Consider the following 19,848-nt stretch of genomic DNA (forward strand, 5'->3'; position numbering starts at 1 on the left):
GCCACTTTCACTTTGACCAAAGAACCGTGGTTCCATGGTCAACTTTTCGCGATGAGGCGAGTGAAGGTCGGGAACATGAATTATATATGTACGACTAGTGCGTGTGGCGTTGACGATAGGGGCGGAATGAGGGCTCAGATAACCCAATCGGCTCCGAACACACTGCTCGTACTCTTCACCGCTAGTCCTTGTAAAGTACTTTCCGTGAGAATACACCTGAATGAGCTGGCTACACAGATGGCATTCTGCTTGCGTTAAGTATTCCGTTTCATGGGGTTCGAATCTTGTATTGCAGGAAGGAGAGACCCTAGTCATAGGGTCATGATCAGGGTTCAGCTAGTCAAGCAAATTTGCATGCGACAGAATCGATAATTTAATACATGCCGCTTACTTAACACCGCAAAGTACTTAGATGGCTTTCAAATACTCCAGGTGTTAAAGTGATGCGACCAATAAGATCAGTGGGACTCCATCGGAACAACTTAGACCGCTATTGCATGCTCGGTAGGATGGCCACGAGCTGCTACGGAGACTTTCGTTACTGATCTGCATCTTACCATGGGAGGAGAGGTTTTCTGAATGGGTTACGATCATCGTCTAGAATTATAAACTGTCTACGAAGAGATATTCAGGCCATCCTATTTTGATGAAAATGTCATGAACTGAGAATCACCAGTTTATACAAGTATCACACTGTACTGTATAGTACAAAAATCTATCCAATCTTGGATGACAGTCTGCTGTTGAACACCACGGAATTTTCTGGATTCCATAACTTCGGAAGAAAGGCGACCGCCATAATCCTTGATCTGGACCATCTCAATCAATGAGAAAGGTTACACTTCCCTGATACGTAGCCAACGGAGATGTAATCAATTTCACTATACTAGGCGTGGCGCGAATTCAGCTCAACGCATCAGTTTCTTTCATTTAGAAAACACTAACTACAACGTGCTCAAAGGCCGGCAGCCCCCTGTGATCTTTCTCATACACAAACTCTCATTTTATGACAAACTTCCTTCGCGGCTAAATGACCAGCCAGCTTTTTAGTTCGCCCAATTCCCAGACCTTTGATATGTCCAAAGCGAATGGACACTTTGAACTGAGGAGGATCAAGGCTTAGCGTGCGTACCTCGCGCTTAGGAGTCTCGCCGAGCTCTTGTCCTTTCTCGAACAAAATTGATGTGTACTGATGAAGGGGGTTTCCAGAGACAGAATTCATGTGAGAATTTGCCTCAACCCTTTGCCCATCCGCGTCATGAAAGAATGGTGGATGTTCAAGAGGGGCCGTTGCATGTTCAAAGCCTTCAGTGACATGCTCACCATCAAATGGGCTTAAAATTCTCCGTATGAGAGTATAACCCTCTACGTCCGACCGTGCTCGATAGGTAGCTCCGAGAATTTGAAACACGCCAGTCTGTGGTTCTATATCAAGCTTAGTGTCACACGACACCCCGACCGTTTCTTTCAGTTTCTGAAGTGCAGCACCGTAGTCATAAAACTTCGTAAAACTACTGGTGTCCGTCTTGTACATGGTTACTTTCGAACCTTTTCTTAAGGCTTTGGATTGAGGATATAAAAGCTTACCAGCAAGTCATGGGTTCCACCTGATCGAACCAAAAGCAGCGTCACGTTTGCACGGAACATTATCTCTCCCACGACGCAATCTATGAGGCTTATGAGGGAAATATCCACGTAGGAATATTAGCAGACTGACCTATTTGTGCATATGAGCTATCTGGCTTAAATAGCTTGGCCATTGTGAGCTATTTTAACGTCCGAATAGCTTTATTTCAAACCTCTCTGCACTTTAGTTTTTGGAATTGACTGGAGAGCTTTTGGTGCACAGAATGATATGGTCGTGTACGGGATGGTCAGGAGACTTGGCTATTTCAACTTGGGAATCATGAAATCAAACTTAGGGGTTTCCATTGGCGAGCATGAAAGACTTCAAGTACTTATATTTATGTACTGTGGGCTAAAACTTCCGTGCCCAGAGCCATGCGGGAGGCCTGCCAATCATGCGGGAGGCCTGCCAATCATGCGGGAGGCCGTCCAATCATGCGGGAGGCCGTCCAATCATGCAGGAGACAAATTGCTCCTAGATTATGGCCCACTCAATCGTGGACATGTGGCCTTCGATCTGGATGATCCTTCTGCTGACATCATTCCTAGTAATCCTAGCAACACTGAAAAGTCTCCATGTGATAAGCGTAGCGACGTCTAGGCCCCCATTCCTATCAGGGCGATCGATTCGGGAAGACGGCAAGCCCATAATCTTGGTCCCATGACGATATACAAAAGACGCTGCATGAGGCCGCCAACCTGCAGCCTTCTGCCGGAAACTGACAAGGGAAACAATGTGCGGGAGGCAACCCATGCGTAACTCTGCTAGAGACCGAGTGCTCCAAAGAGGTAAATTCCAGATAAGGTAGAACGAAAAAGCAGACAGGCGGTGCTATGATGAGAGGAACTCGCCATTTTGGCGCTTACAAGGGAATAGATTAGCTGCAGAGAGTGGAAGAAACACAATGTAGTATTGTACTGTAAAGATCTGCGGCAGTGAGAGTTGCGCAGATGGGACTTTGGTGACTTGTATGGCATTGCTTAGCCGGCTATCAGCAAGTGGTCAAATTCGCATGATCGCGCAGGTAACTTAACGCAAACAATTTGTAATCATTAATTCCAGAAAACCGAGCTGTTCACATATATCTTGAATAGACTTCGTAATAACTATCTTCAACGTTCTGATTCAAGCCTTGCAATTTTGATTGGCCACAACGCTCTGTGAGCTCTTTCACCTCATTGTCATATCAAAGCTAATCAAATTTAGGACTGGTCTCTAATAAGTTACCTGGTTCAAATTGAAAAATGCAGATGAACTCAAAACCAGTTCATGTCCAACATTCTGACTTTCAGGATCTTGTGACCTCTTTCGAGAAAACAAAGATAAAAGAGAGCGCTTTGCCAGTTTTCATCGATACTGAGATAGGCATGTGCAGCATGGTCGGAAAACTGCAGGACTTACCCACTAATCCACCGTCTTTATACATCGACCTTGAAGGAATAAACCTTTTACGACACGGAAGCATTTCGATTCTGCAGATTTTTGTCCTCCCTCATGGCAATACCTATTTGATTGATGTCTTTACTCTCAAAGAGAATGCTTTCTTGCAGCCAGCTGCTGTTGGTGATCAGAATCTTAAACAGATATTAGAATCATCTACAATTCCCAAAGTGTTCTTTGATGTTCGCAACGATTCAGATGCCTTGTTCAGTCACTTCAAAATTCATCTTGCGGGTGTGCAAGACATTCAGTTGATGGAGCTCGCGACACGCAACTACTCGAAGAAATATGTCAAGGGCTTAGCAAAATGCATAGAGAAGGATGCCCCTGTTTCAGTTTCCGAAATGCAAAGTTGGAAAATGTGGAAAGAGAAAGGATTGGAACTGTTTGCTCCCGAGCGTGGGGGGAGTTACGAAATATTCAACGTTCGTCCACTTCCCGATGAGATCATGCAGTACTGTGTCCAGGATGTTTGCTTTTTGCCGAAGTTGTGGCAGCATTACCATCGAAGATTGACCCCCAAATGGTCAAAAAGGGTTTTGGCAGAGGTTGAAAATAGGATCAGGCTTTCCCAGTCTGCTGAATATGATGGTAAAGGACAGAACAAGGCATTAGCACCAGCTGGTTGGGCATGGGCTTAAGGGCTCGGTTTTTTTGGCTTACGAGTTTTACACTTGACTCTTCCGTTTGAAATATAATTCATGATTAATCGTAGACAATGCTCTTTCCTTTTCTCAAATTTAAGAGGGTATTGTATCTATGCAAAAATTGTGTTATCCTCGAGGATGGGCCAGGCCTCCCACCGTTTTAGTCGGTTCAACAACAGTTCCCGTCTCAAGAAGTCAAACAGGAGATAACAAGTTGTGACCTTTAAGTTTTTTTTTCGCGATGACCGTCATTTAATCTGTTTTAATTCATATATAGCGTCTACAAACGAAATTCATGTTCATTGTTAGCCAATTGTTTAGAGGACTTGTTCATTTCAGCTGCCAATCCCCATCCTTTCTAGCAGAGAATCTTCACTAGGATTTGGATTGCGATAGGCGGCATATGGTCTACCGTTTGGAAACATCATACACGTCTTTGCACACATCGAGAGCGGTCGCGGTCAAACCTTTTTGGTAATATAGCCAATCAGGTCCTATAATAACCCCTGTTGGAGGGTAGGTATTGGAGGTAACTCCAATAATGCCTCCAACACTGACTGACTGTACAACAACGAAAAGAATGAAACATGTACCAAAGTTGTACCTCGCAATCATCAATCATGTCCAGGATCCGGTTCCTCGGTAGGTCCGTCTTTGAGTCTAGGGGCAGAGGCAGCATGTCCATCCTCTTTCTTCTTCTTCACCTTCTTCGCCTTCTTCGCCTCCAGCTACTCGGTTGAAGGCTTCCGAGCCCCAGACAGGTTTCCTGAATAATTAGTTGTTTATACTCAGCAGTTACCAAATAGAGTACTGTATACTGTACTTCCCCGTTGATGCTTCCTTGTTACTATACGTTTAACGGATCTGCTGTTTCCATTCTTATGTTTTTGTTGTTTGTCCGACTCGTTCTGAAACATGCCTGTTACCTATACGTGCCACCGACTACGGCCCAGCACGGATCCTCCGTGCCCCCGCCGGTGGTCGGTCCATTTGTCATCCTCCGACGATCGCCCGAAAAGGAACGCACATTTCCGCGCTATGAGGGAGATTTTCACAACAAATCCCAAGTCGTCGTCATATTAATGTAGCACCAAATTCAGCCTCTTCAAAGCATGAGCTTATCTTTGGTATGATATACATATTACGGACCAATTTACGTGGATGCTCCACCAAATGCAGGTCACGTGCGCTGCCTAATACCCGGGCACGGCCCAGGTCTCGAGTATGAGCGACCAGGAAAAACTCAGTAATTAGTTTCCTCACGAAGCTTCGTCTTCACCACCTTATAAACCTTCCTTGCATCAACATCTATCCGACCAACAGAGTTTTGATCCTGTGGTTGAACGTGCAGATAGAAGTGCATGGGATGAACATTCTCCGGACTGTATCCACTACCAGATCGAGTGGAGGGTTGAATTGAACAATCGAGTTGTAGTCAAGGATACAAAGCAAGACCTTATTCAACCACCTAGATCCTACTGGGAACAGATAAAAGAGGATGCTTGTAATATTCTACGACGGAAGACAGCCCGTGGCCGAGGGGTGAGACTAATGATACTGACACGATGTCATCGGTGAACTCCCAACGGGAAATTGACAAACACCTTGAAGGTATTAGTGTTGATTGGACAGCGGTGGAGAAACAGCTGCTCGCGTGGGCCTATATATTCCGTCGTGGCAGAAAGATCCGGCTCCAGATATCGATCAACTACATAGAGGACAGTGGACCTATTCCTTCTTCAGTAGAACGGACAAGCGAGGAAAGTCATCGGTGACTAAACTGATGCTTGCTGACCGAGACGCTCAGATTGATTCCGAGCAGGTCTCCGGCCAATATTCCGTCTGGCGCGATGTGTATCGTGTTATGCGATGTCCCGGGCCTCCATGTCGCCACGAAGGACAATATTGCTGGCAAGATCCAGAGGGGAAAAGGCACCATAGATTGAAGACACACTATCTGAAGGCCCTCGTCAAATATGTGAAGCAAGGTAAGGTTCTCGAGACCTACGCTGATGTCCCTGATAGTGTTCACGAGCAGCTCTATGCCGAGGAGAACCAGCGACTGGACAAAAAAAGAAAAAGCTGCGGAGACCTCTACAACTGGTTCAATGTGTCCTCCAATCAATATCACTGTCCTCCCGGCAGGATCATCTCAAGAATCGATACAGCCTCCTGCTAATGATGCCATGCCCACCGGGCCCGGCTGTACTGAATCAATCATAATCGACAGCCTAATAGATGTCGCTGTGGACGAATATACTGAATGGCAGCAATCGCGGGTGAGCAAAGAAACTTTCAGAGAGAACATCAACAAATCACGCGATGTGACCCTCGAAAATTGTCTCGACTTCATGCAGATTTATGAGGATCAATACCCAGGTTTCTTTGTTAAGCATGGCGTGAAAGCGGGTGCCGCCCGGCGGTTCGTTCGTGACATTGGCCTTTGGTGAAATGACGCAAAGAAGCAACTTGCAACGAAAATACTCATCTAGTCTAGATATTTCATGTACTGTGATTAGATAACAGCCTACCCTGACATGCTACATTTATCCCTTTGTATGGGTTCAGAAAGAACTGTAATTTCTTATTGTCGGCACAGAGAAGAACTGCGGAAAAGAATTCTAATTTTTTGGTACACTGGGAGAGAGGATAGTACTATACTAAAAGGATATGTGGATGTTTACTGTACTGTACACTTTCCAGACTCTTCTATAATCTTCCATGCAAACGGTCTGAGCGAATAGGTAGTCCTATCTCGTCCTCGGTGGGTTTGCCGAGCGTAGCGCGCACAGTAGCGGGTCTGTTTTTTCGTCACCGCAGACTCGCTCTGAACTTCAACTCTCACTCGTTTGAAGGCTCATATACGCTATGATAGTAAGGCTCCGGTCCTGAATATTCGCGATTTGATTATTAATTCATGGCAGATTAATACCCTCGCTATCGACTTACGGAGCATTAGGCCTACGCGCCTCGCTCCCCCACCGCAAACTGCCCCTGAATGTCCTACATGCCATCGACTGGGAAGCGAAAGAATCACACGTTCATCAAATCGCAAAGGCAACGCCGGACGACCTTATTACAAATGTCACTATTGCAACAAATTTCTCTGCTTTATTGACTACCGGGGCAATGATCCCTTGAACCCATTGTGTTACTGCGGAGAGTCTAGCAAAACGCACATGGCGGGTCCTGAAAAGCGCGTTTCACGAGGCTTGTTTTTCACCTGCAGGCTCGGAGCATGCGAATTTCATCTACCTTGTCGGGATAGTCACGGGCGGCATGTTGCCGTCTCTTCCGATGACCTGGCGGACCATTTCATCGGACTTAGTCTTCTCTAAGGGAGTTTCTGGTAAATGCGTGGCTGTCCGTAAGGGTCTTTTATCAATTACCACGTACGAGCTATGGGTGCCCTATTTATTTCCAAGAATGCTCTATTGGTTGTCACTGTTCTGCTGCACTCAGGTTTCAAACTATGGATTTCGTCATGAGAAACCCCATAACGGTGCACAGTTGTTATACTTGGGCCCCTTTCGAAGGAATGAGGCTGGGGCATGATATTCGAAAATGGCATTTTGTATCACATTACTATATATTGGATACACGTGCATAACATGAGTATATAGATTATAGTAAATCAATATATCATTCCCGACCTGGAAATCAGGGTTCCATACGTTTGTACTGTCAATTTTCACGATTATCTTCCTTCGGGGATTCCTATTTAACTATCATCAGAAATTATGGTTATCAGGGAGCTTGAGTATACTACTTTAGCAAACCCAGAACTGCTTGAAAAAATTGATCAACTATTTGCTTACAATGTCGGAGAATATATCGATCTTCCGCAGCTTGTGGTAGTGGGCGACCAGTCAAGCGGAAAGAGTTCTGTACTAGAAGCCTTGACCAAGTTGAGCTTCCCGCGTGACAGCGGTCTCTGTACTCGCTTCGCGACACAGATCATATTGCAGCGAAAAGTCAACTTTGTTAGTGGGTATATATTATATATTACAAAAATAAAGGGGTTATCATATGCATGATTGTTGGTTTGGACTTCATCCTAATGAACCGCCAACACTAAATTAAACTACCAAAAATCGCAAGGCGTACCTTAAGTCAGGATGGACAAGTGAGGATAATAAATGGACCATGCCTTGGTAGCCATGTCTCCATTTTCTCATTCATACAGATTGCAGGAATTAAACAAAGTGTAAGGATGAGTTTTGTCGCTGCTTGGCCACGCAAGCTCCGAGCAAATCGACAGCATCGGCATGTCTACCCCTAGATTTTTAGCAACCTGGCCCTGGTATTCCTAGGAAATAAGAGATCTAAAATTCCATACAACCCTCTATGACAGGTCATTGGCCCATTTATATCCAAAGTATCCTAGGATAGCCATTGGCAAGGTGATATGTAACACATTCTGTAACGCCAAAAAATGAGAAACTGCATTTCGGTTGTTGATTAATCAGGGGACTTCATAGTCGTATACATTAACAAACATATCTCGGGCCAGTAGACGAATACCAAAGTCTCTTTTCAGATATGCCGTGTATTTAACTGTCTAAAAGAAGGTCCATTCAATATGTTCGAACGTGTTTGCATGCCTTCCCGCCAAAACTAATTTTGCATCCCTTGGAATAAATTGCAACCCGTTTGCTTCTTGCTTTGACCTACATGATTCCTACTTCATCCAACCTCTTATTATCGAATAGGAGTGTATTTTGGGTATCAATAACTTACGGTGTCTATTCTGAAATATTTCTAAGTCTCGCCAGGAATTATTCATCGACCGAAGCACACTATGCTTACTTGTGAGTGTGGTCAAGAGTTTGGACATAGAAACGCTCTCAGACAACATCGAAGAGCAGTCCATAGTCGCAATTGTTCTACAGTAAATGCAATCGGAAACTTACGACTTCCGAAGGCCTAGAGCAACACATCGATGTTGTCCATCATTGGAAATGTGGACGTTGCAAAGAATACTTTCCCAGCTTGAATATGCTTGACCGACACAAAAGATCGACCGGTCATTGCTACTGTTGTCCATGCGATAGACCATTCGAATCATCAGAAGATCTGAATCGACATAAAAAAACTTCTGCTCACGTGAACCAGTTCCGCTGCTGCGAATGCGATCGAGATTTTGTAAATGGGACCGCTCTTGAGCAGCACCTCAGGGATAGAAAACACACTTTCATTCGGAAACGCAAAGAGAGATATATTTGCGAAAATTGTAATCGGACATTCCTAAGCAATGCTGCATTAAAGCAGCACGAGGGCTCACTGGCGCATCATTCCATCAGCAACTTGAAATGTGGAGATGCTCAATGCGATAAGCACTTCAGATGCCCTTCGTCTTTGCTACACCATCTTCAAAGCGGGGCGTGCATTTCTGGAATGAACAGGAATCAACTCAACAGCTTGATTTATGCATACGACGCAGATAAAATAATATCTGACCAACACCTCGTCAAACATATCAATGTGCGCTGTCGTGACTGTCCTAAGACTTTCATGTTGATGCACTCTCTCGAGCAGCATCAAAATTCCGCTGTTCACGCCTGTCTTATGTTTCACTGCCCAACGTCTTTATTAGATGGAAAGCATGTTTCCGGCTCGCTAGACACTTTCAAGACACTCAGTGGGCTTTCACAACACCTTGAGGCTAAAGTATGCGTGGGTGGCACTGCTATGCTTCGCGAAGCAGCAGCATATCTTGAGGGGCGTTTTCAGCAGGTAGGTTGGAAAACCAAGATTCTCATCGGAGACTCCACATAGACTGTGTGTCCTGTTCTTGCAAGTGAGCCCCGTTATGATGAAGCAGCACGTCACCTATGGTTCCAGAGTGGTGTCGGATATAGGAAGGATCGAAATCAGTTTCATCACTTTGTTCTCTTTAATCGTTATTTGACTCCATTTTACATAACGCTATACTCAGTGCGGTTAGCACCGTTCTTCGCAGTATCATTATACGGTAATAGGTGACCAGATAAGAAAAGCTATTGTACGCTTTTTGCAACCGCCCTAGATTTAAGGCATGGCCCATACAAGCAAACCAAAGTTCCTCTCGCGTAGCTATCAAATATCTTAGACAGTATCCCACTCGTATATCTAACAACATATTAGGTATTACGTAAATTCGTAGTGACATCCTGCTAGGGGCGTCCGACGGTTTGTCTCCGACATCACCAACTTTGTTGAACGATATAGAAAAATAAGGATATAGCAACTGTGTTGATATAACTGTCAAATAGAGACAACAGTATTTCTTCCAACCTACGTCTGTATGGACATATGCCCTGCCTCACCCAACTCGACCGATCAGAGTATAGGATCCCAAGCTTGTGGATGATATCAATGACTGATTTGTGATTCTGCCCCATCTCTTTCTCGTACCCAGCAAGCACCCGTCTATACATCTCCGCTCTCTGAGCTGGCATTCATTTTCCAAATTGTGATAGATTGTCGAAGTAGTTCGCCGCATGAATGGAGAGCTTTCACTGAGAGGTGGTTAATTGGGAGGCGGCTAATTTTCTAGGGGACGGTTACTTAGTAAGTTTTCAAATTCAATTAACTATTTTAATCACCTTGAGCATTTCCGCGGTAGTGAAATCTACATACCTAGTCATTCTCTGAGGGCATGAAATGGTGAATCATGACAACTTAGAGTGCAAACAAAATTAACCACTTTTGATCAATCCTGTGGGTCCAGGCCTGTTAGAAATGGTGGTCAAGATGGAAATGATTCCAGGCATCCGTCAATGTGAAGGATTCCGTGCACTTACTAAAAGGACAATTGGATAAAGATATCGACCTAAATTGCACGCCCTTCGGAAGCCGCGAGCCCTACCAATTTAAATGGGATAGAACACCGAAAATCACTAATGCTTGTTAAAGAAGGAATCATGAGTTTATAAGGCTGCTTCTGTCTCCCAATCACACCTAGCAATCAAAGAAGACTCATCTCCATTCCTCTCAGTCTCTTGAATCTGTGTTAAAATGCGATCTGTGACCTATATTTTATCTGCGAGCCTACTAGCCAGGCTCGCCGCTAGTAACTCATTTGTTGTTTTCAATAACCAAGGTGTATGTAGGATATGGTCTAATGAGAACCACGGCTGCACCGGCTACTCAGAGTCTTTCGCCATACTCGATGGGAATGACTGTTCAAGTAAGTGCTAAATTAAGCTCGCCCTTACAAATTGAGAAGATGCTGATCTCTAGACTTTTCTGTGAATGGGACTAGCACTGATGTAGCTATGCTCAAGCTTGATATTTGTGGTGCTGAGAATGGGCAACAGGCTGCTTGGGTGAATGTGAACAGAAACAAGAGTGTGTCTTTTATAAATCAACAAGGCGAAACTTCTGACTGCGTGCTTGATAACGGTTTCAAGGTTGGCAGCAAGTGTAATGGAAACAGCACTGGTTCATCTGAGTCTAGATATTCGACAACTATTCTGACTCAATTTCCAACACAAATGACAAGTTCCTACGTCTGCAACTAGAGAGTTTTTAAAACAGAAAAAGTGCAATTGCAGGGAAAACTCATAATTTAGCCTTGGACCCATTCTAGGCTAGCACTTCCTACAATCATCACAGCACCAACAATTTACAACTATGCAAACCCCTTGACGAGGACTAAACCACTACCTCTTACACAAGCGCTCTGTCCCACCTAGCTAAGTATTATAACAAATCCACCCAAATACCAATTGCGGATCATAGATTCGACTCGTCAACCTGGCTCAATGATGTTTTGATTTCCACAAATTTTTAATCCCAAGCAGTGCCAACCCTAGAGGCCTTTTATTACGTGGATTACTGGCTTCTGCTGCTTTGACTTTTTCTCAATAGTACATTGGTAACGGTGGTGTGCGACCAACTCTGACAGCCAGATGCTGAAGCGTACATGTCCGTACGGCCCTCGCTTTAAATAACCCTCTTGTCATTTTTGAACCATCTCTGATTTGGGTTATGACATACCGTAGGGTTGTAGCCACCGTCGCCGGTGCAGTTGCTTCAAGGACTCACTTCACGGTTTTGTTTTTGGGCGGTGGCAAGTAAATTTTTATGTTAAACAAGGCCATGAGATTGCTCAAAAAAAGGAAATGAAGACAGATTGGAACGACTCTACTCAAGCCGGATAAGTTAAATTATACCTAGAGCACATTGCAGCAAGTCCTAATTTACTTTGATAAACTAGTATCTGTTTATAGAGACAACTTGTTCTCGAGCTTAGCCGCCTCAGTGCGAGATACAGTCAATGGATAACAATTCTGCATGATCAAGGACCGGGTAAGATGAATGTAGTTGGTGTCTGCGAGGGACGCATTCTCGAGCGTTTGGATGAGGGGTTTCATTGGAAGCCAATCTTAAATCTCACATCGTAACTGCCCGGCCGAAGCGCGCGCTTAGGGGTTATCTACTAAAATATGACCAATAGGAAGTGAAACAGTTGCCTGGGGGTCCCAGTTCGGATACTCAGAGTGAAAAACCAGGTAGCCTGCTTTTTGAAGATCCCTTGTTCGACTCCGATCTTGCGAAGCTAGCTTGTTCTCAAATGGGTTGGAAGGATCGATATAAGGTATACCGTCCCTTGCTTCCCAAGGCCGCTTGTTGGATGTATGGTTTCTAATATCCCACGACAGAGTGAACCTCATTCCTAAAATTTCGACGCCAATGCGGAATGGAGCATCTCCGGTGGAGGGGTAGGAACCAAAGAGATTGAACATCTTCACATGCCAATTGTCTCCGGGTATTGTATAGGAATTGGAGTCAATGACTCCGTTGTTATTAGGTGCAATAGGTCCTTCAACCCTTTGCTCGAGCTGCCTGATGACTCGCTTGTTAAGGATCTCCGTACCCTCGAGAAGATTCGTTGCCCTCTCTTCCCGAGGCGAAGACCACCGATCATAGAGACGCTTCCGACGTTTAACTCTCTCAACATGTTTTTGGAAACCAGGACATATTCCCACAATCCACACCTCAAGTTGAACGTGGCGGCTACTTTTCCTTTCGTAATATGCTTCTGGGTGTAATATCCGCTCCGTCAACCGAACAACATCCGGACCGAGCATAAAAACTTGACAGAAACCATCGTTCAAAACTTTGCAGCGTATGGTCAGCATCCCGTAGTGGATGTAGGAATTTTTTCACCTGGTGAGGTGTTGGTTTGGTTCGCAAGGCAGCCAAAAGGGCGCTCACATCGGATGCTGTCATTCGCTCCATGATATCGTATGCTATTCCATAATACCCTGCACAGCTAAATAATAGCGACAATTTTCCCCCAACACTAGCCATTTTTTTCACTGCGTATTATATATAGCCAGAGGTTTTCGAAGTTTCTGAGCGTGCTGCGTTAATCTGTCAACGTCGCGCTATTGTCCGGGTTAAAAAAGAGTAGTAAAGCGAGTAGACTGTAATTCAGGGTGGTTGATTACAACAAAGAATTATGATAGAACTGGATGAAGAGAATATGAGGGGCTTTTATATTAACTGCCGTATTACTATGCCAATGCCCATGTAGTGGTTCACAGGAGGATATGGTCTATTCCTAGGAGACAGAAAGTCTCCTAGGAGCAAACAGATCAGCTCTCGGGATATCTAAAACCGTTTCTTAAATTTCAGGGCTATACATGAAGCATATACGATGAGTGGAGAACCAACAGCGGCAAGAGGTTGGCATTCATTATGCCATGGAAAATCCACCTGCATCCTGCCAGGGGTACTGTAAGTACTTTGGAATGGAGACACGACTCCCTACCCGCACGTATCAACGTGAATGTTCAGTTTGTCTCGTGAGTGCGCTAATAGGGGCTTGACTCTTGCCAAAGTCCCGGGCTTAGTGGGAGCCGTACTTTTGTTTCTGAGCATCAGTCACGAAACGCCGCGGACGTGGGACCACCTGTCAATGACGACTGATTTTGTGTCTGCACGGTCAGACCATGGGGTGGGAGAGAAGGATTGTTCTTTCATGTCGGCACTGCCAATTAATTGCCTGCTAAAAACGGGCGCTGAAACCCTTGGTCATATGTCACTGTACACACGCATTTGCGACCACATCAACAACGTTTCGGTCTCTGCTACGTGAGATAATGAACCAATTCATCTGTCTTCCTTCAGTCGTATACTACTCTTACATCCATGTATAAAATTATCATATAATGCTCAGATAACGCTTATGGAGCGGTTAGGCTTTCAATCAAGGATGTCGATGATACAATTGTGCCTTCAAAGCACTTCCAGATGATCGTAATTAAAGCTACAAAGGAGAAACGGTTTAAATTTTGGAATTGAGAACCGTCGAAAATTTCAACAAGCACTAAGTCCCAAGAGATCGAAAGGTTCTCTCTAAGTCTACCACAGGGAAAAAGCTCAGGAGAAAAGAGGTCCGCTGACAGAAATCAAATGCTATGCCTTAGTCTCGAGTAACTAGTAGGAACTGCTTCCACAAGGTCTCCAATTTGATCTAGAGCTCACGTACGGTCCATAGAGAACGTATTGGCCCTGTACGCACCGAAATAACGATATGTTCTACTAAGTACTAGACGCATAATAGGTCCTTTTCGGTCTATTTAAATTGGAATATGGACTACGTGAAAGGGCTAACGACGTTCGAGGAGGGCAATGTCGGACAGGTCAGGAGCATGTTAGGTGAACTTGGAATTACAGTACGAGGCCACGGAGCCCCAAGCTTTTCCAGATACAGCCATTCTCGAAATCGGCTTGACCGATACACACTCGATGATTCTGGTCTGGTCCCACTGACAAGGCCTTAGCGCAGATCAGTAATTTGGCAGGCTGCAGTAAGTTGAGGGCCACTGGAAAATGCTGTTTGTATGGTATTGTAAACCCTTCGTAAATTTTAGACACTGTTCAAGGGAATTAGGTGGAAAGTTGACACTGGGTCTCCGCGGAACAGTCCGGAACCAAATTCTTGACTCACCATGACTCATGTCATTGGCTAGGGCGAAGATGTTCTGATTTTTCCCGAGCTTTGAGCCGTATAAAACCATTTAAAAGCTCTGTCATAATCTGCCTCCAATATCCTTAAATACAGGAAACAATTCTAGACGATAAATACCTCGAAGCACCACAAAGGCTCCGTGATAATGACAAGTACAAGGCCGATCCGTGTCCGACCTGAGACAAGAAACGATGAGTCAGCAATCAATGAAATCACCTCAGCTGCTTTTATGAACGCCGAGCACTCAGATCACAACGAGCAAATCATCATCCGTCACCTGCGCGAAGCGAACCAACTATCAGTCTCGCTGGTCGCAGAAGATGAATTTACACATAATATTTTGGGTCATGTCGCCGTCTCACCCGTGAAAATTTCGGACGGCAGTGAGAATTGGTATGGGCTAGGACCAATCTCGGTTTTACCTCAGCATCAAGGAAATGGTATAGGGTCCTTGCTAGTCGACCACGTGTTGATAGATCTTCAAAGCCGTCATGCAGCCGGGTGTGTTGTATTAGGAAACCCGAAGTACTATAGGCGGTTTGGTTTCAACACAGAACCTTCTCTGCAGCTACCTGGGGTGCCACAGGAATATTTTATGGCTCTCACTTGGTGTAAGCCAACCCCTACCGGGACTGCATCATTTAACAAGGCTTTTGAGAGACCGGAAAGAGTGACTTGACATGAGGTAGACAAAATTGATTATTATACCATGAGAATTGGGTTGTATATAAAGAGATATTGTACGGCAGTGAGTACATAGGAAGGCTCCTTAGCCCCAGTTTATCCATTAAGTAGGTACATTATATAGGGGGTTGAGACTCGAACAACCTCATGTGGGCAAGTACCGGGAGTTGGTCCAATTGGGATGCATCGTCCCACAGATCAACTGTTTATTTTGTTGAAAGCCATATTCACCATAGCCAATATAATAATCGAGCCTTATGTTTCTGGGCTTACTGTAACGATAGACATATTTTTAGTGATTCGTCCAGGCCCACGTCATCGACTGCCGAAAGGTTGCCGTTTGCCCACACAGAAAATAGTTATCGCCTGTAGTGATATACCCCAAGCCGAAAACACCCCTAACAAGCCGCGGCTGGCAACGAGAACATGGCCAGGCTGAGAAGGATTTTGGACAAACTAGGATCAATGTCTCTGGGAGTATTTCCATAAGTTGTTGACCTTTATGTAATAGAATACTAAAAGGAATTAGTTCCAACAATGAAGTCCTAGTGTATTTGCGACCAGATTCCGTTTCTTATGCCTCTAAATATGCATATCATTCAGATTCTATCCATATGTATTCAGCCCCCGGGCAGTCTAAAGAATGAAGGGTAGACGCGCTCGATGATGTCTGGGTCTGGTCTCGACTAGACAATGAAGGCGTCGGTGAGGATCTCGGTGGAGGTGCCGGTGGGCCCAAAATAGAGGATATAGATCCTGGGTCAGAAGACAATGAACTCGAGAATGAGGAGGTCGTATAGCCCGAGCTGGTAGCATTGCACTTGCTTCCAACCTTTAGTCCACTGTCTAGCGTACATGCTAATTGATCACCATTTTGATTAAAGAACGTGACTCGGCCATTGGTATTCACCGCAATCCATGCAGTTGGCTGACCGTGTTCTATGCCACAAGGATCCACCTTAAGTACAAATTCGTCTCGGCGGGTGCCGTTTAAGACATCGCTCAGTCCTAAAACGTTGTTAATATTATTTCAAAAGACTGAAATTGAACTTTTACGTACTTGAGCAGTCTTTTCCGTCGAGTAGACCGAAATATGCGGAGTATCCCGTGCATCCATGGTTATCATCGGACCATATCAGACACTGGCCATTATAGTCGACGACTTCAAGAGCACCACCAAAGGATACGCGTACATAAACGCTAACGAGGTACAAGAGGATAAGGTAGAGCATTTTCTAGATATTTAGGAGAGCTGAGGAAGGTGTGATGGAAAACAAAGATATTGCGCGCGGGATTAGCATTTAAATATCTCGGACTATTCTGTTTTTGGTGCTAAAAAGTCAAAGTGTAATTGTAATGAAACTGCGGCACCTCTTTTCTTACTGAATTATCACTGATCCGGGCCTATCTCTTCACCATGTTAACCGTTATGACACAATTTATCCTGCCCCTTTAGACATCCTTATGAGTTAGAAACTAAAAGTTGAGGGGCGGTAGATAGATTGCATTTCTGTTTAAAGTTGTGAATTTCATAAGGCCTCTGCTGACATCATGTTTCACCATGTTATGTTCTATCTTATACGCTGGAATCTATACCTCTTCTCTACGGAATTACTATGATTGATCGGAAATCAATCTGGATGCTGGACGCTTTACGTAAACCCTTGGTTTCTTGCCCAAGAATACAAGCCATCTTCCTCTGAATTATAATTCACCCGAACAACTCCTGACGACCGCGGGATTGCTACGGTTGGTTTAATTCAATCTAGAGGCTGTATGTTGTACGTAGACCCTCAAATTCCTAGTCCGAAAAAAAAATTGTTTAAATTAGAACACAGTGAAGTACGAGATATCACAATAGTGCGGCTTCTTGCCTAGAAACTAGACGTTCGTCTTCCCGAACTACATATGGGTTATTTGATTATCTACTTAAACGATTGCTTATCGATTTTGCGACGCCGACTACGGCGCGAGCGGCGCCTAAGAAACAGTTACTCACGTCCCGATGAAATATTCACGGACAGACGGTTTGCGAGAGAAAAAACCCTAATATATATAGTTGCGATGGCCTACATATCACTTCGGCGATGCGTCGGGGTAAACGATTTACAAACATACGGCTGCATACACTATAAGATCTTGAAGGTTGCTGCCCTAGGATAAATTGCCTTCAGATTGATGTGCTAGCGGGAATTCACCCGACGAGCGCGCAAGGAAGCGAAGGGAAAAAATAAAATAAAATAATCATTTATTTGAACATAATGTCGGCATGCCAGCATGATGGATCTATGAATATAAGTTTTGTGCAGCACTAAACTGCTTTTGTTTTTTTACATTCTTGGCATTGTGCGTTGTTTTCGCTTACTATGCGTTCTATACTGTCAAAATCTATCACGAATTGAATAAATCTCTGATTAAAATAGAAGGGATGGATAGACTATACCCGCCCCCAAGTAATTATCGGGCCGTCACACGGAGAGCGGTGAGGGCCCGACTAATTAGGGGGCGGGTACACAGAATGCCAGACATGCTCTAAGTTATCTTGTTGATTTTGACCACATTCCCGCATCCCAAGTCAGGTGATGAGTGGCCGATCAACGCCCCGCTCGGTTTGGCAAATAATGGAGATGAAAATTCGAAGATTCAAAGATCTCAACAAGATCACGTGTTCTTCGGACCGATTTGTCCCCGAGTACAGGTCCTCCCGAAGGAGTTCTACCACTATGCTCTCTCTGATTCTTCCCAGTACCATACCTCTACAGATAATACTCCTTATTTGGTTCAGACTATTTGAAGTTCTCGAAATGTTCCATAAGATAAAATTATGCCGTATTTCTCAATTTCTGAGACTTACTTCCTAAGGATATTGGTATGCTTTTGGATTCCGCATACTGGTGAATCGTCTGGTGGCTCAAATATCCGGGCGAATGTATGCAAGTAATCGGGAATATGTTAAGACCCAAACCCAGGCCCGCTTAACACCTCCTAATTTAGCTTCCCTTGCTCCTTTCTCTTTCAAGTAACATTCAGTAGCAGCCACTTTTTTGCTTTCAGAGAGGCCAGCGTTCTTGATGCATGTCAATGGTGTGCAGTCCTCGTAGTCCAGAGCATTGATGTTCGCTCCGCGGTCGAGTAAAATTTTCACAACGGCCAACGAGCCGTACTCAGCAGCCCAGGATAGAGGCGTTCGCCCGTGCCGGTCGCGAGAATCGATCTTCGGCTTAGCTTGCAGAAGGTAAAGAAGAAGGTTGGTACAATCACCCATAGCGGCATAATGAAGAAGAGACCTTTTAAAGCGATCTCGTCGCTTAAATTTTCCGCTTGATTGGAGCGACAGATAGGCTTCCTCGACAAACTTCAAGAGGTCTTCATGAAGACGTATCTCCTGGATGTTTTTCAGGCGGTCGAACTCGGGGCTAACAGAGGTAAGGGGAGTTTTCATCGTCATGGCGATCTGGATGGGAAAGTCAGTACTGAAGAAGAATATACGAATTATTTATAGGCAAAAAAACCGAGAGGCGACAAAAAATTTAAACAAATGATCAGCAAAGTGAGGATACTGTCCAGTATGCAGGTAAGCCCAGTTCTAGGCTTACCGTTCTAGCAAAAGAATAGGTATAAGGTCATGTAAAATAGTGTTCGACAAGTAATAATCGGCACGTCCAGCACATTGCTACAACCACGCCTATGGGGCCATGGCTTGGGGTTCGTGGCCCCTCACGTAGATGCTTCTTCGGTTATGGTGGCTCATGGGAACATACACTATGTTCCTAAGGTCAGAATGCCTCCTAGGTTGAGTCCGATCAGCTCCTGGCGCGAATGCGGCTCTTGGGAATGCAGATTGACTCCTTGGGAACACGTTATGCGCTTCTGGGAACACAAGGCGTGTAGGGTGGCCCATCCTCGTCCATTTGACCTATCATGATAGTTATTCTGCCACCAACTAGTTACTGTAGCACTTGGTTTAAATACAAAATACATTGCACATCAAGCTATCTTCTCATATTTTTCACTAGGCGTACATTAACGATCGGATCATTTCGAGGCTTATGTTCACTAATGGTCTTTGATACAGTACATGAGTGAGTGAAGAGCGAATAGTAGTTTAATAAAGGCAGAAAACAACAGTTACTATTTTACTACTGTTGTTTCTTGTATGTAGTCCGTTCTAATTTGTCTTTTTACCTATTCATTCCTCATGTCTGTGACACTCTTTTCGTCCTGCTGTAATCAAGTTAAAATTTTTTTCCAATGCTTTCTAGTCTGCCTTTTCCACCAAAGCCATTCTACCATGTTGGTCTATTCGTTTCATGAGCCCCGAGCCGATAAGAAATCATCCCACCACTTTGTTTGGTCATATCTCCCACCTATTATCCAAAGTAGCGGTTAATCGACAGGTTTAAATAGCAGGCTACATTCTGGCCATTGATAATCCTCTGTTGATACTCACCTGTTGACACTATTACGGTCTCCCCACTACTGTA

The 19,848-nt window shown here is 44.5% G+C and overlaps 1 protein-coding gene across 1 annotated transcript; it reads right to left on the reverse strand.

Annotated features, from left to right (window-relative positions):
• Window positions 1-18,275: 18,275 nt before the first annotated feature.
• Window positions 18,276-18,812, reverse strand: PFLUO_LOCUS5870 (uncharacterized protein; the record flags this gene model as incomplete). Its single annotated transcript, XM_073783358.1, has 1 exon — window positions 18,276-18,812. One exon carries the CDS (start codon window positions 18,810-18,812, stop codon window positions 18,276-18,278), a length of 537 nt encoding a protein of 178 aa, XP_073639921.1.
• Window positions 18,813-19,848: the final 1,036 nt, after the last annotated feature.

Source organism: Penicillium psychrofluorescens (assembly GCF_964197705.1).
Source record: "Penicillium psychrofluorescens genome assembly, chromosome: 4".
Classification (NCBI taxonomy): Eukaryota; Fungi; Ascomycota; class Eurotiomycetes; order Eurotiales; family Aspergillaceae; genus Penicillium; species Penicillium psychrofluorescens.